Source organism: Epinephelus moara, chromosome 17, assembly GCF_006386435.1.
Source record: "Epinephelus moara isolate mb chromosome 17, YSFRI_EMoa_1.0, whole genome shotgun sequence".
Classification (NCBI taxonomy): Eukaryota; Metazoa; Chordata; class Actinopteri; order Perciformes; family Serranidae; genus Epinephelus; species Epinephelus moara.
The window spans coordinates 10,003,920-10,031,902 of record NC_065522.1 but is presented as its reverse complement, the minus strand read 5'-3'; the positions used below and the strand labels follow the sequence as shown (position 1 = coordinate 10,031,902).

General features: G+C 44.0%; 1 protein-coding gene across 2 annotated transcripts; it reads right to left on the bottom strand.

The window, feature by feature from the left end:
- Positions 1-379: 379 nt before the first annotated feature.
- si:dkey-183c6.7 (urea transporter 2) lies at positions 380-27,983 on the bottom strand. Of its 2 annotated transcripts, XM_050067972.1 has the most exons (8): positions 27,691-27,983; positions 27,015-27,204; positions 26,203-26,331; positions 24,717-24,906; positions 20,943-21,090; positions 4,502-4,636; positions 2,244-2,293; positions 380-564 (listed from the first exon to the last, which is right to left on the bottom strand). In XM_050067972.1, exons 1-8 carry the CDS (start codon positions 27,815-27,817, stop codon positions 382-384), a joined length of 1,152 nt encoding a protein of 383 aa, XP_049923929.1. In that variant the 5' UTR covers positions 27,818-27,983; the 3' UTR covers positions 380-381. The 2 variants fall into 2 exon arrangements, with proteins under 2 accessions (XP_049923929.1, XP_049923930.1); XM_050067973.1 differs by lacking the exon at positions 2,244-2,293.

Here is a 27,983-nt window from a genome sequence, read left to right as displayed (position 1 = left end):
TTGTTGATTTCATGCAATTAAAAGAAGTTTTCTTTCCCTTTAAATTGCTTTTTTATGTCTCTCTGAGTTAAAACTGACTCACTGGAATAAAACAAGTGGCAAAACTTTGTTGGAAATGTTACACATTTAATTGAAATGCTGGCTATGAATACAGAGGCTTATATAATAATTGAGATGCTCTATAAACAGCTTCAGCATTTAATATCTGAACATATATTGCCACCTTGTGGACAAAATATAGAGTGGCAGTTCCCCAAAGTGTTGAATCTATTTTTTAACAGTGTATTTACAAATAATCTATTTAGAAAACGTTTATAATATATTTAATGTGTTTAATCTAACTCAGAAGTTCAAAGTACTGATACAGTACGGTACAATACGTCACACATCCGTGCTCTTTCTCTCTTCAGCGTTCCCAGCTTCCCATTGGCTGTGGGAGCGCAGGTTATGTTCAGGAGCCATGACTTGACCAGTAGGGATGCGATACTCTGCTACACTGCCGGTCTGCAGCAACATCAGTGTGGCTGTCAGAGTAGCTGCCCAACTGCATGCTGGGAGACCAACCTAGGGAAAGACAGGGGGAGAGAGTAAGAAATTAAAGGAATACCTCACTACCCCAGTGACCACTTGTATATCAGTTACTCACCCTGTGTTATGTTGAGTTCATGAAGAAAACTTTGTTTTTCACACTTGTCTCCACGGTGAACGAAGAATCCAAAAACAGAGAAAATTCTTGATGAACTGAAGTCTTAGGGGTCCACGTTTAACAACAGCAAACCTATATCCTCCTGAGACCCGAACTTTAGTTTGGTATGCATTTTGAATTCTCCTAGCTATTTGGGATTAGTAGGACCTGATAAGTATAAAAAACTAGACATTGTCAACAATTATTAAGTCCCAGTTTCCTCAAACGTGACCACAATAAAGTCCCAGTGTCATTCAATGAGCTGATGATAAAGTCCCAATATCTTGAGTACTTTCTAAATAACGGCATCTTAGCTTGTTACCGTTGCTAAAATTGGTAAAGTTTTTACGGCATATCAAACTACAAACATTATTAATTAGAAATAAGTTTAAATCTGACTTGGCAGAGATGGCTGCCATCTTGTTTTTACATGGATTAGTGTATTGTGGTTTTACTGCCACTAGATGGCACAAAAAAAGTGTCCATAAACGAGGACAACACGCCGAGGTGAAGCAGAGTGAAGTATAAGGTCCAGTAAACTTCAACTGTAATGTCCTCATATGAGGACACGGGGTCTCAGGAGGATTTAAAAACATCTCTTCACTAACTCTCACACAATTTGTGCAGTATAATCCAAGTCTAATTTATCCATTTGTTTGCTCCAGTTAATCCAAACTAACCCTTTAAAGGTTTAAAAGTCCTACAATAACACAAACTAACTGACAGAGGCAGCAGCAGACCAGCAGCTTCCATGTTCTGCGAGGTAAAATTACTGTTTTTGTCAATGGAGTCTGGCTATGAAGAAAGCATAGATACGTTTCACTCTGTTCAGTTCACTGTTGAAAGGGCATGTTTTGAAATGGTTTTGCTGCTGTTAAACATGGACCCCTATGACTTAAATTCGTCAAGAATGTTCGCTGTTTTTGAATTCTGCGCTCACCTTGGAGTTGTAACACGGGGTGAGTAACTGATACACAAATTATCGTGGGTGAGGTATGTCTTTAACGAATAAGAGAGAGTGAGGTGAGTCAGACAGTTTGAGTGAGAACGACCTCTTTTCATGTAAAGAGTTTAGCATCATTTTATCAGTAGCCTATTTCCTGTTATGTTGAAGAAGGTATAAATGATTTTACTAATTAATAGACAAGTAAACTATATTGAGAAAAAAAATCCCATGTATAGTAACTAACTTTTTATCGGCAGGATTTTATTTTTTGCAGGCAAGGGTGAACATAATAAACTAGTCCTCTTCTCTGTGGAGTGACAAGTCTATGATGCAACATTCACACCCTAAAGCAATACACTATGTATTTCAACTGGTGATCACTGTTAACTGTGGTCAGGAGTCCAGAAAAGACTGTTTTTTCCCACCATTTCACCCCCCTGTAGCATATCTCCACTAATTGGAAGCACTATATTGTTTTGCAACCATGCTATTGCTATTGCAAAATCTTAACTTAGAATTGAATCATCCTAGGCTCAAAAAATGAAAATAACTGTTAAAGGATTCTCAGTGTTGCTGCTTCATACACACATCGCTTGAGGTGTGTGTACTTACAGTTCCCAGCAGATTGCTCAGAGCGATGTCAGCATATGCAGAGAGGAAGGCTGCGTGCAGAGGAGAAGAAATTAGGCTAAATATATCCTCAACACACTCACTCTGTTGCTGTTGCTGACGTATATACAGTAGTGGGTACAGAGGTTGGCTGCAGTCGGTCCTGACTGGAGACAGACTGGAAGCTTCAATTAGGACCAATTTACCTAATGGGAGTAGATTGACTCAAACAGATCAGCACTAATGCTCCTGGCGCTCCAGCTGCAATTTTACACGTGTTGTGAAATGGCTTTAATTTTGTCAGTTTATCTGTATTCATGAATCAGAGCTGAGGGAGACAGGAACGCCTATTAGAAATGGATCAATTATAGCAAGCTTTAGAGTGACAAAATGACAGGAATTATTAAACAATTACAGCCATTTGGGGCAGACAAACGTGGAGAAATTACAAATGAACATGAAGGAAATGCATGATGGTGAAGCAGTCTGATAAAGCTAATACGCTGCATTTAAGTATTTTAAGCTCAAGCTCATTTTTTTTTGACTGTCTGTAGTCATTAATGCCTCCTGATTTACAAGATGTAACTCCTTACCTCCCTAGGAAGGCATGATTCAGCAAGGGAATGATTCAGCAGAGCAATTAGGTTTTGATTTAAGAGCAGCAGTGCCTTACATTGAGATGACTCAGAGGGCTCAGACAAATCACATAAACTGACAACGTGATGCCTTTCACACGCAGGTGACACTGTCAGAGTCCCATGTAACCCCGTCTGGGTTCTACTGTTTAGGGACCAAGAAAATGAGCCTTGTTTAATTGGCTGGAAAAGTAATGTAATTGGAGATTGTCTCCAGAAATGTGTTTTGGTATGAGTTTCTTAGTTCTACAGACAGCAGTCATAGCTACTGGGCTGTACAGAGTGCCCCAGGGATGATGGTTTTCTGTAGGCTAGCATCGCCCTGGTTCCCACGTCTAACAGCCTATTGGATTTTTCCATTGGGTTTTGGATTATTGCCAAAAATAAGCTCTGCGGCAAACAAACGTTCATGATGCTTACAAGTTTTGTTCAGCAAAATAATCTTAACAAATGAACACCACTTTTATGACTTTTATGGCGTACATGCAATTGCCAGCAGTAAAAAGCTAACATTAGACTATAAATTAACTACACTACTGTCGCATGACCTTATGTCACCCCAATAACAAGACTGTAAAGCTGCGTCGTCGTGATGACGTTCTGTAGTCTCATTTAGCCACTTGTTAGCAACTGCCTTTTTTTAAACATATGGAAGCTTCAAAGTTCACGAGTGAGGCATTTACTGACGTATTTTATGTTGTAGAACAAAACGTGAAAGTCTCTCAACCTTGTGTTAACCACAGACCTTATTTCAGGCATATTACCAAAAACCCATTCAGAAAACCCATTGACTTTGACACAAGGGAACAGGAAGTGTTAAAATGCAAACTAATTTCCAGGTTTTAGTACTTATTCCTGGGGCACTCCATTGAGTCCCATCATTAAGTGTATTTGAAAAACAAGAAAAAAGGAAAAAAGTCACAGAAAACCTTAAAGGACTAAGGGTTACACTTGTAGGACTTTAAAGTGGTGTTAGCTTGAGCAGTCCTGTCCCATTATTGTCTATTTGATACACACTATATTGTATTTGTGTTGCCTCAGCACCATGGACAGAGACCATAAAAAAGGCTGCATTTGTTTCAGCACCATGGACAGATCACACTGGAGCAGCTTGTTGGATTCTGTCGCCCCCAAGTGGCTGAAAACCATGATGACAGGAATAATGACAGGGGCAAAAAAAAGTTTACCTCACCTAAAACAGATATTATTGCAAAATCTGGAAAATTATGTTCATGAGGTTCTCGTTTTTCTGCCAAAAACTATCTTAAAAAGCTGTTAAGTATACATCACAAAATTAAAATAAGTTCTAAATGATAGCCTGTTTTACTTTCAAGTATGACAAAATTATGGGGTGTCAAGAAAGATTGCAGTGAGCATTAAATGCAGTGTCTCTCAGTTATTCTAAAAGGATGAAGGATTCTTCTTACAAATGTGTGACAACTATATTGTACAACATGCCATAACCAAAAGTAATACTGCACAAATCCTGAGTGAAACATAGGTTTTGATACAGGAAACAGTAATGTGTTGTCCATTCTTAAACTTACACCAGTGTACACAGCTAAACATTAAATTATAGACAATAGATAGCAAATGTACGTGTGTGTGTGTGTGTGCATGTGTCACCACTGGCGATGGCAAAGAGGTGGGTCCTCCAGCTGAAGGTGAAGAAAAGCCCTCCGACAGCCATACAGCCCAGAGCTCCATTAAACCCCGACAGACCTGAGTACAGTGACTCGTGACGCACCGCCATGGATAACCCTGTCCCACACACACACACACACACACACACACATACACACAGAAACAATGAGTCACTGCTTGGCAAATGTGGGAATCACACAGGCAGAAAAACACAGACATACACACTGATATTTGTCCGTTTAATATGCTGTACTACAATTATCCATGTGGTGGCGTTAGACACAAACTGATATATGGTTGCCTTCAAATCTTTATTAGCGTGTAACCTAATAAGGAAATGTTGATCTGCCTTTTGTATTCCCACATATCTACAGAGAACTTGTGTAACAGTGTTTACAGGATATGATGCAGCACCGAGGAGGAGCTGAGATGTAATTTGTTTGCTTTGTCACTTGTATTAATGATTTTCCCACTTTGGAATCGACTGACTGTCTTCAGCCAGTAGTCATGTGATGGTGGTGAGTAGGGCTGGGTAGGGGAAGTGCTGACAAAGGCTCTGCCTGTCTCCTCTCTAGTGAGCCTGAGTTATACTAAAATAAATGGTTTTACGTTCATTGAGTCTTTTACTGTAATGAACCTGTGTGAGGAGTGAGGAAAGGAGACAAGAAAAAGGGAAAGCTTTGGTTGAGATCAATCACACAGGACTCTGAGAACATCTAAGGAGACTTATAATGATATTTGTTTTCACAGTTCCTAAAATGTCCTTACAATATCAAATTCAGTACCAGTATGTTGTTTTTTGGTAGTACATTTTTCAGTGCTGATTCCATCATCAGGTCTCTGTGGTGCTGCTGCAGAGCAATGATGCGGTAGGTGGGTGAACAGCAGGTCAATGTCTCACATCCATACTAAACAAACACTTCACTGTGAAGCTGAAGCTATAGGCAGGCTGCACAGGGGGCGTGCTGACCCAAATAAATCTCAGTGAGGCCAGAGGCACTGACCTTTTCCCCACTGGCCTTCAGCAGCAGCTGCACCACGTCTCTCAACCCACACGTGAGGGAGAATAATGATGTCATCAGAAAGAGTAAGGTCACTAAGTTCACCTGGAAAGGCCGGCAAGCTTCATTCAGAATCAGCCAACAGCTTTTCAAAACCAGGAGATAGCTTTGCTCTCTCTGGTTGAAGGTTTCAAGCGTGTTTCATCTCTGACCACACCCAGGATACCAGGTGGGTGGTGTCAGAAGTGTGCTCAGTTGCACCTATAGCCACACCCAACAGTGATGTCACAGTGTACTGAAACTACCCTCTCTTTCACCTCACTGAAGCAAGGTGAGAAGTTTTCAGGAGCTTAAGTTGCTCTTAAAACCTGAGTGGAAAACCTGATAGCAAAAAAAAAAAAAAAAAAAAATAGAAGCAAAGCAGGGTAGACAAAAATATTAGAGACACCGTTTTAAATTAACAGTGTCCCATACAACAATGAATATGCCACTCTTATTCTGAATATGACAATACTCTGAATTTGAGACGGTCATGTAAGCAGCATATTATGTTTGGATATTATGAATTAGGCCTTTTTTTCAATCAAGCATTATCCGATTAAGACGTCTGGGATATGCTGGTATTATTTGGGTTTTAGGAACATTCTTTGGACATGCAGCACATTCAGAATATACATCTCTACTGGGTTTTTTACCACAGTTTGCGACACACAACCACCTGCGTTACATGAACCAACTCGCCAACTCGCATGCCCAAAAGAAAAGCTCACATTTCTGGAAAAACATGCCCACTATTAAATATTATTAAGGACTTGGATATCAACAGATTTTTGGATATGCACAAATATCACAATGTCAACATTCCTAAAAGCTGGTTGAAGGAATTAAAAAGGGAGGCTGTGTTCACACAGACCAACAAGTCCACCACTGGTAGGAAACTTTTAAAAAATCATATTTTGGTGCAAAGAAGCAAAATGGCAAAAGTGGCTCCAGCTGTTCCACTTTTCCATATTCTGCCGTGATAAATGACATGTTAGGGCATGTTAATCGGAGTATGCATGGCTGCATGTAAATGGGAATATTAGATGAATATTCATTTTCATCAGCCATGTAAACAGCTTAGTAGGAGTATTGTATTTCTTCAGAATAAGGGGCAAAAACTGGAATGTTTGGAACATGTGAATGTTGTCACTAACTTCAGCCTTAAAAATTGCCAGTTGCCAAATTACCAGTGTTTATGTGTGTGTGTGGAAAGCTTTAAGACTGCTTACTGACTGTTTCATTGATATATACAGTGCTTGTGTTTGTGGGAGCATGAACTCTACAGCAGACGTTGTGTATTTTTACCTCCCTGAGTAAGAGCAATGTCATAAAAAATTACTGAGTGCTGTCTGTGCAGAAGAGTGACCACCGGTTGGCTCACTGTATGCTGTAGCAGCACACGTGACACACGTGCACTACGCTGAATGTGCTCCTGGGTGAGTGGGAAGGAATTATCCCCTGGTCAATAGCCTGGGTGCATTGTCATATCACAACACAGTCATTAGCATTGTCACGCTTTGTTCAGAAGAAGCCCTGTCAAACTCATTTATAACTCTAGCAACCAAGCAGAAAATAAATGCCCACCTACGTTAGACAGAGACGAATGACTTAAATGACAACAGGATAAATGCTATCACTGATGAAGTTAGCCAAAGCTGCAGCTGCTCCACCCTGCATCTCTTCTCTATTAATGCTGCAGGATTCCAAAGAATTCATCCGCAGTAACAGTAAATTTTGGAAGCTCCTCTGTAGATAAATGACCCCTCAGGCTGCGCTGTGATTGATTTCCTTATTACCAGGCATGGTGGGCTGCAGTTTAGCAGTCTGGTCCAGAAGCAGACTGACCACACCCCAGTGTTGCCTCCTCACTCTGTGTCTGCTGGGCTACGCTACCATCCGCTCCCTCTTTCCCTCACTCTCTGTTTGTTTTGCCTCTTGCACAGCTCTTCATCAGCTCGCCTTAAAACGCTCGGGCTCCCTCTGCACTCATCTTGTCTCTTCCTCATTCCACACTCCATTATCTTCCTCTCTGTCTTCCTGTTCATTGTCACCATTCTCCTTTTGTTTCTCATACACAGTACTTCCCTCATTCCCATCCTTGCTTCCTTCATCACACATTCTCACTCCACTTGTTCCCTCCCTACATAAGGGTGTCATTAAAGACTAATGGCAATGTGGGGGGGAGGCCCCAGAGGATACTAAAATTTTTACTGTTTTTCTAATGTGCGTGTGTCTCTATGTGTGTGTGTGTGTGTGTGTGTGTGTGAGTCACTCCCAGTGTTATATTGTCTATGCGAATAGATGAGTCAGAGAGCTCTTATCATATCAAACTCAATATCTCCTCTCCACCCTCTCCTCTTTTCCACTTGCTGCCTGCATCAAACCACAGTGACTGGCTGCAGACTAAATGGAGGACAGTGCAATAGGCTGAAATCAACTGCACATAATGCCTTGTTGTTTTCCAGTGCTAGTAGGTAATGGCTTGCTTTGCATTTGGGCCTTTGCTCTTCATGCAGCTGGTTGAATCCATCATTCTGTCCCTTGAAGCCTTGGAGGGGAAAACAGTTTGTGGATGCAGCTAAATGGATTGCTCTGTATGTGGGCTCATTTGTTAACACTGTCAAGATATCTTTTTTCTACCATCCTCTGTCTCTGGAAATACATCTATTGCTTCTGATGATGTAAAAAATAAGATAAACACAGACAGATAAATGAGACAATAGGCCCCTGCGCACAGATATGCACATGTTTTGTGTCCCTTTGTAGCCATTTTGTTTTTCCTTGTGGTTGTTTTTTGTCTCCTCGTAGTTGTTTGTTTTGCCCATGTCTCTTTGCAGTTCCATTTGTATCTCTGTGGTCTCTTTGTGTCACTTTTGTGTCACTTTTTGTGAGCCTTTCCTGGCTGGTATGTGTTAATTTGACATTGACATTTTGCAAGTGAAGGCCAGGGAGCCCCCTGACATTTCAAGCCTCTGGGCCTGTCCCCAACAGGCCTCTTCAGTAATCAAACCATGGATACGCTATAATGAGCTGAGAATTTTATGTTTTACTCTCCCATGATTACTGTTAGGTCAATTTTCTTATTTTAGAGGTTAAATACAGCATCTACAGCCATGCGAGTGTCTCTTTGAGGCTTTACTGAGGCAGTGTGGTGTTTGATCTCAGTATTTTTAGCTTTTGTTTTTACTGTACAGGAAACAGAATGACTCACACTTCCTGTTCACAAAAAATATAGGTTTCTGAAAACCGACAAAGTCAACAGAATCTTGGTTTATATTTGCTGAGTGCTGCTTAGTTTTACAGTTTGATCAGATCCACTGGGGATTTGAGCTGAGAGATGAGCAGAGAGATCTGGGCGTTTGTAAGATGGAGGGAAGTTCATCAGAGTTTATTTATGCACACTATTCACATTGTTATGACACAAAGCTGCCTGCAAAATATACCTTAATGCTTAATGCTAATATCAGAACACTAACATGCTGGCAGTGACAACGTCAATATGCATTATGTTTAGCGGTTAATGTTTACCATGGTTACCATTTCAGTTTAGCATGTTAGCACGCTAACATTCGTTAATTAGAACTACACACAAACTACAGTTCAGGCTGACAGTGATATCAGTTACCCCCCACCGACCCCCCCACCCTCCATTGTCTGACACTTGCCTTGTGGCCTGTTATGTAACACAGCAGGGTCTGGCACAAGACTGTAATTGTTATTGTGTTATGTTGTATTACGACATTCCCATGTAGTACAGGTCATAAATAATCAAAAAACAATGTCCTCCTAAACTCTGGGGCAGAAAGACTTCTTTACTTTTTCCTTTCTCCCGTCTGATACTGCAGTATGACACATCAGAGATGGCAGATGTGAGATTTTCATTTGAAAAATACCTTTTATGTACAGTTTAATTCACATCAGAAACATACAGCTGTTAAAAGAACAGTGAACCCTGCTTGACTTCTTCAGCTGCCTCACTTTCTCCTCCCTCCTGTATTTGGTTCCACTTCAAAGCATTTCTACAGAGGTATGATGCATTTACTCGCTGAAAGAAAAAATGACCTGTTTTTCTGATTTAAAGGTCCAGTATGTGGGATTTAGAGGCATCTTGTGTGTGAGGTTACAGAACTTAAACTTCTCCCGTGTACCAAGCATGTAGGCAAAAATGGCTTTGTCTAGAGCTAATGTTTGATTTGTCCATTCTGGGCTACTGTAGAACAACATAACGGACACCAGGGAAAAGGTCCTCTCCGTATGTTGACATAAATGGCCCATTCTGTGGTTACAAAAGCTGTTTCAGGTGATTAAAAACTAATGACAACAACCCACACACTGGAACTTAACAAGATTATTATCTCTGAATTCTGAGAAAGGTTTTCATGAAAAAGAATTCCGCTCTAATTTTTCTGAATTAGTAAAAATCTGAATAATTCAGAAAAACAAGAGCACAATTTCCCTCTCAAGTGAATGCATTATGCTTCCTTACATTTCAACCATTATTCTCCAATAACATGAATGCAGCTGAAGCCCGAGGCTCTGGCCTACATACAGCCCCTGAACTCCTCCTCTGGAAACCCCTTACGGGAATACTTTCCGCCACAATGCTTTGAGTGACAGCTCTAAATATGGTCCTCACACTCTGCCTGTCCTAGGCCAACCTGGTGTCTCTCTCTACTCTCAGTCTGACCCATGCTGCTGTATCTCTGTCATCCTCGCTCCGTCTCACAGACAAAGTAGGCAGCATCGAGAGGTGATGAGGATGATTACTCATAGAGAGCCACAGTGATTTCCCTCGTCTCTCGTCAGGGATCCACACATCTCTAAACATCTGCTGTCTGCCTGCTTTTGGTCTCTCACTTCAGCTTAAGCCTTGAAATAAATGAATAAACTGATGACAACGGCACCAAAGGTGGAGATGAATGAGATGATGACGACAGCAGTGGTAAATAACAGAAAATAACGGTGATGTCAATGAAAGTATACAATGGTATTAATGGTGAAAATAAAATGTGAAAGAAGATGATGATAGCAAAGGTAAGTATAGTTACGATTGTTGTTTATTGTTAGGTTATGATAAAAAAAAATTGCCGCTCCACACAGGTTAGCAGGCAGTTTATTATCGATGAGAATGGTGGTGGTGATGACATCACAAACACACAAGCACACACACTCCCACTTTCTCCTTCCTGAAACTGGAGTCTCTTTACAGTCCGCATTGTGTAGGCAGTGAAGGATAATGAATGCAGAGCAGCAATGGAGAGAATGATGCAAGTGGGAAAAAAATGATAAGAGGAGTTTTGAACGCTGATAAGAAGACAGGATTAAAGGGAGTGAGAGGTAGAAAGAAGAAAGGGGCTGCCCATGGAGGGGAGGTACGACAGAAGAGGAAAGACAGAGCCGGGGGCACGACTTGTTGAAGAGGATGGTGTCACAGGCACACACATATTTTCAGACCTCTTGATCATTTAGAGAGTCCTCTATTCTCCTTTGATGCATTTATTAACATCTCTCTCTTTTGTTGCGTCGCTCTCAGGCAGTACTTTTTCTCCTTCACTCAATTTATGTCCCCTGCTTTTTTTTTGCAGTCTCAACTCTTTATCCCTTTTCTCTCCTCTCCATCTCCGTCTGACACTTTCTTCTTTGCCTCTTGACACTGATCCTTCTTTTCCCCTCTGCTTCTTTGTCAGGCAGGATTAAGTTTTGAATCTGACCTTGTAGCGGTTATTCGCACTCTTAACTCTCTCCCTGTGTGCCACGTCTTCATTTGTTTCTGTGTGTGGGTGTGTGTGAGCGCATTTACATTTATTCAGGGCAGCTGGTTCAAGAAACAACATGGTAGAAGATGCATCTAACAATACCAAAAGTCCAAAATCTGCTTTTGATAATGGCACTGAAAGTGATCATAACAAACCTTTTCATCACATTCTTCTAACCCTAACCCTCTTCCCCAAACACAGATTCAAAGAGCATCACTAATAAGAGCAACAATATAATAAGCAAGTATGAGATAAAAACAAGGAATAAAGATAGTTCAAGTATTATTATGCAGAGGAAAAAGAAGAGGATAAAAAGTAAGAAATTCCCTTTATATTGCAGAAAAAAGAGTCTCAGTCAACATTAGATACCACCTCAAAGAGTCTGGCAGCTGAAGGACTTGCATAGAGAAAGACAGAATGACACCTGCCTGAGGATCTCAAGCTGCACAGTGCATCAGACAGGATTAACAAACTGTATCAAAAATGTATTTGCAAGAGTTTCTTTTCAAAGCCTTAAAGGAAAAGGCTATCTTTTATTATTATTTACTATACCTACTGTCATTTTATATCAAAGGCTGGTATTATTCTATATTTATGTTATTACCAACATGATAAAGTCAGTCTATCAATACCTTTAAATTTTGCCGCCCATTTATTGCTACAGAAGACGTAGATCTTTAAGAAATGCTTTACCCATAAAATGACCATTTGTATATTAATTAGTCATGTAGTGTCACTTTGAATTTTTGAAGATTTTTTTTGTTTTTCTCGCATGCCTCCAGGGAAAACAGCAAATATATTGATTTATTGATTGACTAGGGACCATGTTGAACAACAGGAAAACTATATGAAAACATTTGTTTACAAACTATCACACAGCTCATGCAGAATAATCCAAGTCTTATTTTTCCAATTATATGTTCAGTAGTTGTCAAACACGTGTACTTTTGCCAAAAAGACAGTATTTGGAGCTGAGTGCATAAATAAGTTTCACTTTCAGTTTAGTTGGGGGTGAATATTACCCACCACCACTTCCATCCCTTCTTTTATATTATATTATGTCATATTATATTATTTTATTTTTAATTTTATTTTAAGGTAAATGGTGACATGGAGTGTATGTGGACAGTAATACAGCAAGAGACAATGAAAAGGCATCCAGGGTACAGTACACAAACAAACAAAGAAACACAAAACAAAATAGATTTTTTTTTATAGATAACAAAAACTAAAACTAAAACTAAAAATAATATAATATAATATAATATATTAGTAATAGATATCATAATTGAATAATAATAATAATAACAATGAGCATTTTGTGGGTGGTGGGGGGTGTGGCAGGAGAGCCTTGCCTTGGGCGCAGAATGTGCTGGGTCTGGCACTGGTAATGAGGGAACATCAGTAGTACAACAGTTTGGCTCATTCATGTGTTTTGAGTAGTTTTTAAACAACAATTGAGTTCTAACATACAGAGGAATAAGCTTCATCATCATTTAATAGAATCAATTCATCATTAGTTTTGGTATTTTTATGGAATTTGTTGTCAAAAGGGAATGTTTGAAGTATTCCAAGCCTTATCCTTGAGACAAGTAGTAACAAAAAGAATAAGCTCACAAGGACAGCAGCCAGACTCGATGTAATATGCCCTTGGAATTAGTTAAAAGTCTAACAGCAGCATTTAGATTTGGAGAAGATGGAAGATTGTCTCCATTGGAGCCCTGAATTACAAGCTTCCGCATGAAAGAAATAAAAGGCATGGCAGACCTTTTTAAGATCAGTGAAGGCTACATATGACTTCATCTGGGCTAACATGGCTAAAACGAAAGTCATTGGAGAAAACATGGAAAAACAGGATTGGACAATGAAAGAGGAAAGGACGAACGATGAAGGAAAGGAGAGAGAACATACAAATAACAGCAACACAGACTGTTTGCTATACTGCTGTTTTCCTATTGTAGTTGTTTCCCCTCAGCTCTGTTGCCCACACAATCTCATTACAGTCACATCTCTTTGATCACGTTCCTGTCACACTGCTGTTTTTACAGCATCTGTGTGTGTATGAGTGTGTGTGTACCTGCCACTGTTAGCATGTGTCAACGGGTTTCTGCAAGTATGTGTATGTACGAGCTCACTCCCACCCCCCTGTTTTTTACAGTATGACTCATAGCTACAAACACACACATACACACACCAAAGTATTTTAGGACACTGCATTGTACTTCCAGCAGCAGACGGAAGCAGGGGGCTGAAGTCTTTTAAACTCCGAGCATTTCTTATTCTCTCTCCCCGACTTGAGTCACAGTGATGCAGATGTAAAAGGCACACACAGCCACAGGCCTGCGTGTTTGTATAGAGGCCAGTGGTTATCAGTGCCCGGCTAATGTGTCTTTTGGAGCTGCCCACAGGCTGCTGCTGCTGCCTATCTTACAGTTTCATATTTATATACGCTGCTGACATTCTCTTTCATTGCCAGGGGGCTTCATAAACCATACCCGACTTTAACCTCGTTAAAATGTGCTGTAATTCAACATTTTGTCATGCGGGGAGCTAAGCCTGCAATCTATTTGAGGTCTTGACTGAGGCTTTAATGAAAGGAAGGTTTGTGCTGCTACTTAAGACAAAAGTTAATGATACTGCATTATGCTATTGGCACAGGTATGGTGGCTTATGTAATTATGGCTGTTTGGTTTGGAGAGGAAGACACCTCTGTGGATAATTTGGGTCCTGCTAAAACCTCCTGAACGTCTGGATCAGAAATAAGGTGAGCACACATTAGCAGGTGCAGAGCTAGCGGCATATTGCAGACATGCCAAACAGCATAGGGGAAACACTGATTTGTGAAGCGAAACTATGTAATTCAATTTTTTTGGCTGAGATGGAGACCTCTGTGAATAAAATAATAACCTCCTGAACAATGAACACTGGAGGAATTCTAACTGGGAGAAGTGTCATCTGGATGTAATCTGCAATCCCCCCTGCAGGTGCAGCAAAATTCCCCAAAAGCTTTCATGTTGCTCCTTTAAGTTTGTAAATTGGGCTTGAATCGCAAATCTAATGGTGCAAATCACAAAACTAGGTGATATTTATTTAGGGTACTCAGCCATTTAGCAATGCACATCCAAGTTGCAATTAAATTGGGAGTTTACATGTTCCTCGTGTGCTGGCGTGAGTTGCCTTCAGGTGCTCTGGCTCTGCAAAGACATGCAGGTTAGGTTAACCACAATCAGCTGTGATAGGCTCGGACCAAGTGCAACCCTGCACTGGGTAAGTGTCTGTAGATAATGGATAGATTTTCAAGTTGGGAAAATTGGAAATCTATCAGTGATACATAGATAAAATGGGGGCAACATTGTGGTTTAGGGGTTGACATAATGACCATGAACCGCAACATCAGCAGTTTGAGTTTGGTGCATCTCTCTCTCCTTGTTTCCTGTCCCTGCTCTGCTGTCTATAATAAAGGAACAGAAATGCCCAAAACACTTTAAAAAGGCAGGATGGTCAAAATGAAAACAGCAGGGACAAAGATAATAAGGCCTTAAAGTCCTCAGTATGGGTCAAGCTCCAGAAACACTGGATCCTACCTCCACTACTGTGGTGACCCACAATAGACACTGAGAGAGACATTCACCAAGGGATTGTACCTTTAAGGGAGAGGTTGACGGGGACTAGTGCTTCTGGGTTTATGTTGTGTTTACGTTCTCACCTCGCTCGCTGTACTGAGCAGTTATATATATAAAGTGGAGAGTAAAGCTGACTCGACGCATCTCCGTCTCCTGTCTCCTCATTATACACACTCCACATTGGTGACCCCGACGCAAGTTGGATACTGCTGAGTTATGTCACACAACGACGGTAGTGACAATGCTGCTGCGGCGCCGGCCGTTGCTAACGGTGCGGCTAATGTTGGTGCTATCTACGCTGCGACCATCAAGTTACCGGACTTTTGGCAGCACAACCTGCGGCCATGGTTTCAACACATCGAGGCCCAGTTCCAGCTGAGAGGAATAACACAGGATGTTACAAAGTATTTCCACGTCGTAGCAGCCTTGGACGCCTCGACAACAGCCAGGGCTATGGTACTGTTAGAGGCTCCTCCGGCCAACGGCAAGTACGACGCACTCAAAGCTTTCCTGTTACAACTCTTTGAACTGTAGGAGCTTGAGAAAGCAGACCGCCTGCTGTCCCTAAACGGCCTCGGTGACAGCAAGCTGTCCGAATTAATGGAGAGAATTCTGGCTGTGCTTGGCGCAGCTGATCCCTCATTTCTTTTCACCCACATTTTCCTGTGCCAGCTCCCAGTACCCATGCGCACCGCACTAGCCAGCTCTCCCCTCTCCTCCTCTAGAGACTATCGGGCACTGGCTGTGGAAGCAGACAGGATTTTCCTCGCCAACCGGCAGCAGTCTGTCCATGCGCTGCTGCCCCCTCAGCACATGTCAGCCCCACCCCCACCTCCGGAGGATGACCCGGACACCGCAGCTGCAGTGACAGCCCTCCGACAGCGTGAGGACGGGTGGTGTTATTATCATTCCAGGTCTGGGGCCAAGGCCAAGCAGTGTTGCAAGCCATGCAGTTTTGGAACCCAGGGAAAAGCCAGGGCCGGCGCTCATTAGCAGCTATGGGCGCTGGCCGCGATTGCAAGCTGTTATTCATCACCGACACCTTGTCCGGCCGGCGGCTGCTGGTCGATTGTGGTGCTCAGCGCAGCATCCTGCCGGCGAAACCGGCGGACACCATGGCTGGCGGGCACGGCCCCCCGATGGACGCCGCCAACGGCACGCCCATACATACCTATGGCACGAGGTATGTGGAGGTGTGTTTCAGCGGGCGGCATTTCGGCTGGGACTTTGTCATGGCCGCCGTGTCTATGCCGCTCCTGGGAGCCGATTTCCTCTGCGCTTACAGACTGTTGGTGGATGTTACAAACTGCCGCCTGATCAATGCCCTCTCTTTTGCTTCTTACCGCTGCATGCTGGGAGGGGTGGGGGCACTTTGTCTGTCGAACATGCTTGCTGCCGGGGACCCATATCAACGCCTGCTCACCGAATTCCCTGACCTCACCACACCCATGTTTTCATCAGCGCCACATCACCACAGTCGGCCCCCCAGTCTATGCACGAACCCAGTGCCCAGGGAGGAGTTCACCACCATGGAGCACCTCGGCATCGTGCGCTGCTACAACAGTCCATGGGCCTCCCCCCTGCACATGGTAACCAAGGCTGATGGCGGTTGGCGCCCCTGTGGTGATTTTCGTCGCCTAAATAACGCCACCACCCCCAACCGGTACCCGGTGCCGCACATACAGGACTTTTCTGCCCACCTAGCCGGTGCCACCATCTTTTCGAAGGTGGACCTGGTGCGTGGTTACCACCAGGTGCCCGTCCACCCGCAGGATGTCCCCAAGACAGTGGTCATCACACCCTTTGGCCTTTTTGAATTCCTGCGGATGCCTTTTGGCCTCAAGGGTGCAGCGCAGACGTTTCAGCGCCTCATGGACTCTGTACTACGAGACATGCCGTTCTTGTTTGTTTACTTGGACAACATTCTCGTGGCCAGCGCGTCCGCGGAAGACTATCTCACGCATCTCCGGCAGCTGTTCAGCCGGCTCAGCGAGCACGGCCTCATCATCAACCCGGCCAAGTGTGAGTTTGGCCGGTCATCCATTACCTTCCTCGGCCACCACGTCACCCCGCAGGGGGCCGTCTCCCTCCCTGCCAAGGTGGATGCCGTCGCCAGTTTCCCACGCCCCCGCACCGTGAAGTCCTTGCAGGAGTTCCTGGGTATGGTGAATTTCTACAACCGTTTCCTCCCCCATGCGGCCCAACGCATGCAGCCCTTGTACGATGCCTTGCGGGGTAGGAGGCCGGCGGACGAGTTGGATTGGTCCCCAGGGATGACTGACGCTTTTGGCACTGCCAAAACCGCGCTGGCCAACGCAGCTCTGCTGGCACACCCGTCTCCGACCGCCCCAGTTGCTCTCACTACGGATGCCTCTGATTACGCGGTGGGGGCTGTGTGTGAGCAGTGGGTGGGCGGAGCCTGGCAGCCGCTGGCCTTTTTCAGCAGGAAGCTCCGTGACAACGAGAGGAAATACAGCGCCTTCGACAGAGAGCTCCTGGGTCTTTTCCTCGCCACTCGTCATTTCTGGTTCCTGCTGGAGGGCTGGCGGTTCACAGCTTTCGTCACCGACTGCCTTTCCCAGGCGGTTGCTGGGTCCATCCACTTGGGCCTCGACTACGCAGCCATGGCAGCGGACCAGACTGCGGACTCTGAGGTTCAAGCCTACCGGACGGCCCCCACGGTGCTGCTCATGGAAGATGTGGTGTTTGACACGGCCAATGCAACGCTCCTCTGCGACATCTCCACCGGCTTGCCGCGCCCTATGGTACCTGCTGGCTGGAGGCGCCAGGTCTTCGACGCCATCCACGGCCTTTCCCACCTGGGGGTGAGGGCCTCTACCAAGCTGGTGGGGGCCAAGTTCGTCTGGCCTGCTGCCTGCGTGGCGTGCCAGCGCGCAAAAGTGATGCGTCATACTAAGGCCCCTTTGGCACCCTTCGAGGTGCCAGAGAGACATTTTGACCATGTGAATGTAGACCTGGTGGGCCCTCTTCCCCCCGTGGTTACACCTACCTCCTCACCATGGTGGACAGGACCACCAGGTGGCCAGAAGTCGTCCCTCTGTCCTCTACATCAGCTGATGTGGCCCGGGCGTTCATTATGGCTTGGGTGGCCCGTTTTGGCACACCGTCTGACCTCTCCTCAGACCGAGGTCCGCAGTTCACATCGGAGCTTTGGACTGCGGTCGCCGAGGGCCTGGGGGTGAAGGTACACCGTACCAGAGCGTATAACCCACAGAGCAATGGACTTTGTGAGCAGTTTCATCGTGACATGAAGGCCGCGCTCAGGGCCAGCCTCACAGGCAGCGACTGGGCTGACCGCCTCCCATGGGTTATGCTTGGACTTCGCTCCACCCCTAAGGAAGATCTTCAGGCTTCATCAGCTGAGCTGGTGTATGGCCAGCCTCTGCGCGTCCCGGGGAGTTCCTTCCTGACGCCACGACCCCGTGGTCGGCTGCCTCCCATCGTGCTGTGTCCCGGGGCATGGCTGACGCTTTCGTTCCAGTTCCGACGTCTCACCATGGCCTCCCCCAGTCCTACGTTCCCAAGGATTTGCCATCAGCCAAGTATGTCTTCATCCGCCATGACGGCCATCGGACCCCGCTGTGGCCCCCCTGCGATGGGCCCTTCTGTGTCCTGGTGGGGGGGGTCTAAAAAGTTCATTGTGGATATGGGGGGCAAGCCTGAACGGGTGGCTATAGACCGTCTCAAGCCTGCTCATATGGATGTTGGCGAACCGCTTCAGCTGGCCCAGCCTCCACGGCGGGGGCGCCCCCGTGCAACAGCCGTGTCCCCTGCCCCTGACTCTTCCCCTGCCCCTGCTGAGGTTTCAGCCCAAGCCCCAGCCCTACCCCTCGCCCTTGACCCCCCTCCTGTTAAGCGCAGCCGTTATGGCCGCCTGATCCGCCCCCCTACAGCCTGTTGACTTTTCTAGGGACTGTTATAAGCGGGATTGTTCTGTTTTGCACTAGTGGGTGGGTGTCTGTTCTAACTGGGGTGCCTGTTCTTTCTGGTCCTGTTATTATGGGTGAATTCGGGGGGGGCCTGTGTGGTGACCCACAATAGACACTGAGAGAGACATTCAAGGGAGAGGTTGACGGAGACTAGTGCTTCCGGGGTTATGTTGTGTTTACGTTCTCACCTCGCTCGCTGTACTGAGCAGTTATATATATGAAGTGGAGAGTAAAGCTGACTCGACGCATCTCCGTCTCCTGTCTCCTCATTTTACACACTCCACACTACCATCTTTTATTAAATCCTTCCTGCTTGCGTACACAAGCATCTTTCAAACTTTACACCCACAGTTTATAATAGAGGCCTTCTGTTATAATTGCTGTCTCTGTGTCCAAGCTGATATAACCCTGATGATATCATTGGGGGGGGGGGGGGGGGGTTATCAAACTTAACAAAGCTCCTTCAGAACCACGGAGGACATTGTTACACAACATTGTTTCACAGGCTGAGTAGTTCCCCCCATGACTCATAAACTGATGAAATTTATGTGCGANGGGGGGGGGTTATCAAACTTAACAAAGCTCCTTCAGAACCACGGAGGACATTGTTACACAACATTGTTTCACAGGCTGAGTAGTTCCCCCCATGACTCATAAACTGATGAAATTTATGTGCGAAGTTTTGGAGAATGGTTTAATAAAAGGAAGATTTATACTGCTAAGACAAAAGTTAATGATGCTGCATTATGCTATTAGCACACAGGTATGATGACTTGTGGCTGCAGGAAAAGGTGATCATAGTTAATCGTGTCAGTGTTTTGGTTTTCTTCCACAATAAACAGATTAATTTTATGAATGTGAATGTGAATGGTTGTCTGTCTGTATGTGTCAGCCCTGTGATAAACTGGCACCCTGTCTACAGTGTACCCTGCCTCTCACACAAAGTCAGCTGGGATAGCCAACTGCAACCCTGCACAGGGCAAGTGGCTGGGCTGTAGATAAGGGATGGATTTCCAAGTTGGGGAGGAGAAACAGATTATCAGACAGAATGGAGACACCCTGTGTCTTGACCATGAACTGGAACATCCCTAACATGAGTGTGTTGCATCTACCTGTTTCCTCTCATCGCTCTGCTGCCTATAATAAAGGCACAGGAATGCCTAAAATACTTAAACTACTAAAAGGGATAATGGTCAGCAGATAAATGAGTACTCTGACTTTAAGTCCTTAGTGTGGGTCAAGCTGTTGAAACCCCATAATGCAACTACTACCATCTTTTTGTTAGATCCTTGCTGCATGCATACACAAATATCTCTTAAACACCACATCCATGGATGGATTACTGAATGGGCCTTCAGGGCACAGGCCTGAAGTTCAAAATTGCCTATGAAGAGACATAAAACAACCATAAAGAGACACAAAGTGACTACACAGTGACACCAAATTACCTCAAAGAGATGAAGATGACAGTAAACAGGCACAAAACAACCACAAACAGAAAATGAACTCTAAAAGATGCATAACAACTACAAAGGGATGTAAAACCACCACAAAGTCTGGATGTCTTGCTCCTATGTAGGAGAGATGAAGGGGCCCTTTGCATACCCGTACCCAGGGGCCCATTGTCTCATTATCCGCCCACTTCCATGGCCACATCCACAGTTTATATTACAAGCCATTTGTTATAGATGTTTCCATGCCCAAGCTGAGACAACCCTGATGATATCATTAGGAGTTATTTTCTCTAACCTAACAAAGCTCTTTCAGAGCCACAGAGGACAATATTACACAACTATTATCACAGGTTCTGCAGTACTCTCCATGACTAGTAAACTGACATTTATGTGTGAAATGTTGGAGTCTCCCTGTAAGTAATGACACCCAGGACAAAGCTTTACACAGTGAGACACTGGCGCTAACAAACCTGAAATGAGAACCACTGATCATAACCTGGTGTGAGGTCGGTACAGTACAGTATGACCCACAAAAACAATATAATAATAATCCCATTCCTCCCACACAGACATGCAAACACATAGATGGACACTCACCAGCCAATGTTCCAATTGCCGATCCAAGCAGAGCATGAGCTGCCAGCAGGGGGGAGTAGAGCAGAACGGCTCCCAGGATGAGGAGGGAGGGCCCCAGGGCTCCACAGGCAAAGATCTGACCCACACCCAGAGGGATGCCACGCAATACCTGGATGAGAGAGACAAGTTAGGAGGATTTAACACTATGTATCTGACGGCAAATGATTAGAAGTTTTAGTATGAAACAGCAGAGGCATGCTCACAAAAACATAATGACAGAATGTGTGGACTCTATTCAGCTGCTCTCTTCCCAGTCAAAATCAGCCTCTTTTCTTCACTCAGTTACACACGCACACACATGCATATGCTGCATTCCCAACAGTCAGTGAGAAGTGAAGAGTTTCCATGGCGACGGGATGGGTGCACCTGCCTGTCGCTGATATTTACAAGTCATAAATGGTGTTTAATTATATCACTGCCACGCAACTCTTTGTGCGTGTGCGCGCATCTACGTGTGTACACACCTGTGTATCCATGTGTGTGTGTTTGTGCGTGGAGAGATTGAATGTGCTGTTGTGGTGGAGCAGCCAGAGCGCCATCCACAGCAGAGTGAAAGCTGAAGACATTAAATATAAATAGGACCGACGTCATCCCCATCTCTGGAGAGGCAGAGGAGAGAAGGAAGGAGGAAATGGAGATGGGTGGAAGAAAAGGAAGGAGGAGAGCAATAAAGAAGAAGAAAAAGGATGAAAAGGGGGGAAAGAAGAGGAAAAGGAGGAGGAAGAGATTGTTTCATAGAAAAAAAAATAACTGCATTAACCTTGAAAATGTGGTTATATATACCAGTTGTTTATCATAAACTGAATAATGAGGAAGGAGAGCAAAGGAGGATGAAAAAGACATGTTGAAAAAGTGATGAAGAAAGATGTGGAAAGTGGGAGAGGGAGGATGGAGATTAGCGTAGCAGAGCAGAGGCGAGGATAGAGGCTGGGGAGAGGAGAAGCAGAGAGATAAAAAGCAGGATTTAGAGCTTTTAGATCTCCCAAGTAACAAACCAAAGGGAATTGATGAAATGAAAACTGCAGCATTTACGAGGCCAGCGACAGACAGATGGAGGGAGGAGTAAAAGAGGGAGACACTCAGGAAACAGAGAGAGAGAGAGAAATAATCTGAGATGGAGGGGCTAAAACTTGTGGAAAGTAATCATTTAGTGTGAGGGACATACTGTGCTTCAGGGCGTGATGCTAGTTAATAGAATTGTGTGTAAATCTTCTTGACTCTGTATTCAGGACACCTAACAGCGCTGAGAGGGGTTAGTCAACGTGGCTAATCTAATTTAGACAACTTCACAGTCAGTTTGCAGATCAGCGTGTGCAGAAGAAATACACTTTTATAACATCCTTCACCTCCTCTGGGTCTTGCTGTGCCTCTAAATCTGACAACCAAGAGGCAGACTTACAGGTCTAGCTTGGTACTGTCTGTGTGTTCAGTTTTATGCTTCAAGAAGGGTTTCACTAGAAGAAATAATTAAGCAAGGTCATAGAGAAAAATGTGTTTATCCACCATGTAAGAGGACATTATATTGGGGTTTACACTATTTAAATATTGAATTTGTGCAGTGACAATATATTGTGTTTCTTCGTCTATATATATCTGTATATGTTTGGAATCTTGCACACTTTGTTGTATTTGTATGTGAGGTTGTGTCGTCTATATAAACTGCAAGTCCTCCCTACATATACTACACCAGTGCTAACAAGTCATCTTTATGTACACTTATTACATTTGGAAGAGGATGGAGCTTTTCCGATTCGAATCACATAATCTGTTCTGCCCGTTTCCAAACAAAAGCTCCGAGATTAAAATTCAGTTGCTCCTAAAGCAACGAGATGCCAGCTGGCTCACAGAGATCAAAAGCCGACTGCAGCAGCTGGTGAGAGTCTGGATTCTCTTGCCAAAGTCTCGTGAGAAGCAGTTCAAGGCAACTGCATTTCAGCTCCATTCAGGGGTCGCAGAAAACTATTTGCTTTATAGAAGGTGTGTGTGCAACAGCTTGCATTCTAATCAAGTGGACTTTCTGTAGCATAAATTTAAGCCTTCAGGTTTTATTGTTAGTTTTTTTTTCTCCCTGGCTATAAAATCCCCCTCAGCTTCTCCTTCCTGGAAACCTGATTGCCTCTCACACTCTCCTGAATATTATGCACAGTCATACAGACATAGAACAAAACAACTCTTCTTGAATGCCTTACCTCCACTATGACTTTCAATCTTGGTGTATCACCAAGAATTGGTAATTAAAACAGTTTGGGCTGATTATAATATCCGAACAGGAGCTCCGACAGTAACTGTTGCTAAGTAACTGGTGAGTCATACCTCGCTGATCGTATGCATATTGTGCTCCTATCAGTTACTCGTTCAGTCTGGCTGCAGCATGGCAGACACACTGAGGACAACTGGCCTCGAATCAGCTCACTTTCTGTCTGTCTTCATTCATCATATGTCCTGTCACTTCTAATAGTTCCCTTTGTGACTGCTAATGACCTGCACCTGTTTCACGATCATGTGACTTGATGGGCCGTCTCACTGCAAATGTTACTCTGACAGATCCCCTCATGGTGAAATGCTGATAAAGACAACTGCAAATTGAGTGTTCTTTTCTTTTATCTATGCAGGGAAAGGTAATCATTAAAGGGACAGTTCAAATTTCTCCGCTAATCAATCTGGATTGTTTTGGTGTGAGTTGCAGAGTGTTGCAGATATCGGCCGTAGGGATGTCTGCCTTCTTTTGAATATAATGGAACTAGATGGCACTCGGCTTGTGGTGCTCAAAGCCCCAAAACATATATTTGAAAAACTCAACAGCAATGTCTCTTGCCAGAAATCATGACCTGGTTACTCAAGATAATCCACAGACCTTGTTGTGAGCAGTTTCATGTAGGAACTATTTTCTGTCTACGGTACTTCACCCACCAACCGTATCACTGTGCAGAAGGAAGTGTGCATCTACTGCTAGCTCACCTAGCACCACTGAGCTAGCTAACTTTACAGCTCTGCCAAGGAGAGTGCCATTGATGATAACATCTTACACTATCACAAACATAAGCCTCTCATCCATGAGTACATCATTGTTTGCCCTAATAAGTATGTTTGTTATTAACATTATGAAATACATACATACATGTCATACGTCACGTGACATGTGTTATTAAAATAACTCGATTGGCTGATTTGCTCTACTCTTCTACTCTTCAGCTTGTACTCAATCAGCTGACTAAGGGGCGTTCAATTTTTGGTTTTACCAATCAGATTTTGCCATGATCTCCCTGAGCCAATCATATTGTTGCTGTCAAACTTTAAAACTCTTCTCCTCTCTGCTGCTGTGAGTTGTTATTTCAGTGCAAAATCGATGTGACTCTCCCCCTCCATCTCATTCACCACCAGTTCTCATCACATCCAGTGCCCAGCAGGGTTCGCTCCACTGAGCTCTTAAGAATCTCATCCATCCAGATCTTCAGCCAACTCTCTTTCTCTTTTTTACCACCACCACCAGTCTGTAGACTCCATCAGGTAAATATATCTGTACTACTTATGGCATCACTACCCCACTAACATTTCTTAACTTTCCTGTCAATAAATTAATTTGCTCACTCTTAAAATGAAGTCTCTCCTGATGGAACTGTTGATGAAGTTAACCATGGTCCGAGATCTGTGGGACAGTCATGATTTGAGAGTTTTAAACAGCAACCTCCCGGCTTTCCTTTTCTTTAACTTAACTTAAACGTTGGACCACCTTACCTCTACTGCAATGAGCTTAGTATCATTGAGCTCCAGCGCCCCCGGTGGTGTAGCCAGGTGGTGTGGGAAGTAAAGGTTGTCTGGGCCGGTACAAAGGAGGTAGAGGACAATGACGATGTTGAAGGGAAACACAGCAACAGGCAAGTCCCAGCGGTCCAACACTGAGGAGAGACCGCTGAACAGGAATACACTGGAGATGGAGGTGGGAAGTGAGAGAGCGGAGGTGTTGATCATTTTAATAAAACACCTTCTTTACATGTTGTAATGAATGATATACATGCTTTTTGCAGATGCATGGTGTTCACAACGACACTAAATACACTCTACTGACAGGTAAAGTGAGTAATGTTGGTCATTTTATTACAATGCAATGTTTAGCTGGGATTCCTTGGGTCCTGGCACTCATGTAAATGCCACCTGACACACACCACCCACCCAAACACCAATGCAGACCAAGTACACCCCTTTATTGGTAACGTCACTCCCCTGATGGCAGATTGCAGAACGAGGCAAAGTGCTCAAGGCGTCAACCTGGCCTCCAGATTCCCCAGATCCCACTCTGATTTAGCATCTGTGGGATGTGCCAGTGCCTGAGAGGTCCTGTGTCCATGCCTCAACAGGTCAGAGCCAAGTGCGATCCAGGGTAGGGCCTCTGAACTGCTGAGGCATGAACACAGGACCTCTAGTGTAGCAGCACACCCCACGGATGCTTGATCAGATTGGGATCTGGGCCAGGTCAATGCCTCTTGAGCTTTTTGTCATGTTCCTCAGGCCATTCCTGAGTAGCTTTTGCAGTGTGGCATGGCACAGTGTCACTGCCATCAGGGAGTGCCGTTGGGATGAGGAGAGGTACTCTGCAATAGTGCTTGGGCGGGGTGTTGCATCTGCATGAATGCCAGGACCCAAGGTTTCCCTGTTGAACATTGCTTTGTAGCAAGACGATCAGTGTTTTTTACTTCACCTGTCAGTGGTTTTAATGTTGTTGCTGATCATAAATTTACATTATTGATTAGTCTGTTGATGAGTTTCACGACTAATCAAAATATATGTATATATATATATATATAGATATCAAATTTAAAGTGCCAAAAATAATGAAAATATCCGTTATAATTCCCCAAGGCCACATACATAACAACATAATCTAAACTATACTTTGGATGGCTGGAGATTCACTTAGCTTTGGTGTGAAAATCCTTGAGATGGTGGTTAAAACATCAGTGATAAAGTAAAGTTATTGGGGCTCAGATGGCGCTGGAACTGATTTGTCACTAAATAGGATAAACAAGTAACCCAGTCAACAAAGCTTTTAAAATGCTCTAGGTCCAATTATTAAGTGCCTCACATAGTACATTTGTACTATTATACACACTCACTTGTGGCATACAATACGCAGAGACTGTCCTCACTGGAAAACCACCATCATTGGCCAGCTGCTTAAAATGACTGATGTCCCAGCAAAGCACTTCACTTCTGTGTGACTCACCATGTCGCTGACCCCAAGCAGACAGGCAGCAGCAGCCACCAGTACCAGTCTCCAGCTGAGCTGAACACCCCCATCAGCAGAGACACCAACATGCCGTTAAAACCATGGAGACCTTTTGACACCTCAGCACTACACACACACACACACACACACACACACACACAACAGGAATATACACATTTCACAATAACATCTTGCATTTTCTATTCTGGAGACATTTATGTTATACAGTGATGTACAATAAGACTGTTTTCATGATCAAAACACACATTGGCGTAGCCTTTTATGGCTCCTCATGAAACAAACTCTTAAGTTTTAATGAGCAGAGGTCCCAGGGTGACACTAAGTGTATTCAGCATGTCAGAATTAAAAACATTAGCAGCTCCAAGTCAGCCGGAATTATTTTTAAAACCTTGAAACAAGGTTGTGTATTAGCATATTATACACTGCATGTCATACACTAACTATTAGGACATTAACCAAAATAAGAATTACTAGGTAGTGGGTGTGGGTGAACACAAGGCGATCAGTCATGGAGCTGTTATTCTCGTGAATTTTAAGTAGAACCCTCAATCAACTTTAGTCATCAGGTCGAACAAATTATGGGCTTGTGTTACAGGATCGCCTTCCAGGCAACAGACAGGTTTTTTAATGATGGTTCCATTATTTAAAAGGGACATTTTTCTGTTGTGTGGTTTCAAGGTACACAGATCATTAAATATGTACATACAAATGTGCACTTTTATGAGCGTCTATGCTATTTGTGTGTGTGTGTGTGTGTGTGTGTGTGTTTGTGTGTTATATCATTCCACCTGTCTTGCCCCATTATAACAGCTGTTAATGTAGAGGCCAGTACGCCCAGAGTTCCCAGCAGGCCCTGCCAGGGGGAGGCCCAGTACAGTGCGCCCATAATGAGAGCACCACTCAGCGGGTTGTTGGCTAGGATCACCTGGGTCACCCCTCTCAGGCCCCAAACCGCCAGCTGCAGCACAAAAAGCTTGTCTGAGGGCACAGAAAGAAAATATTTTTGCATGTTTGTCTTGACAGCATTTCCCCCAAATATTTTTCAGGAGAATTAAGATTTCAAACTGCAGCACAAACATGTTTCTCAGTTGGGTTTCTACAGGGTTTCATAAAAGAATCAAGACGGGACTTTTATGATAATTTTATGTTGGAGGAAACGTGCAGCAGCATTCACCATGGGAGTTGTGTAATGATTGCATCTGCATATTTTAATGGATTTTTAAGCATTTCAGAGTCATTTATTTATACTTATGGCAGTTTAACACATTTCAAGTGTTTGGCAAATTGCTCTTTTTGAAAGTTTTGTAATTAATCACATTATGGGAAAACTCAGCCTTTACTGTATGCATTATGCATTTTTTAGGCACAATTTATAAGAGATCATACATTTTATACTTGAGTTTAACATCGAATGTAAGAAAATGCTTTTTGGGATGTAGCAGTGTATTGTGAAAGTTCTCCTACCTTGCATGTACTTATCCAAGTACTCCATGTCCCCAGTACACAACAGCAGACCGTTCAACACACGCCGACTCAGGCTGGCACGGTTCCTGCTGGCCTCCTTCACCTCCGTTTTGGTATCCATCCACATCCCTGCAGCTGCTGGACCACACCACTAGAAAAGTGATAAATGTGATGTAATTTTGGAAAATCCCAGAATTCCACCTTGTTTTGTTGCTCCTTTTTATTCTTCCAGCGCCTGTGTTTGTTCCCCTGTTGCTTCTTATTCCCCCTCCTTCTCAGTCATCCCTTCTCCC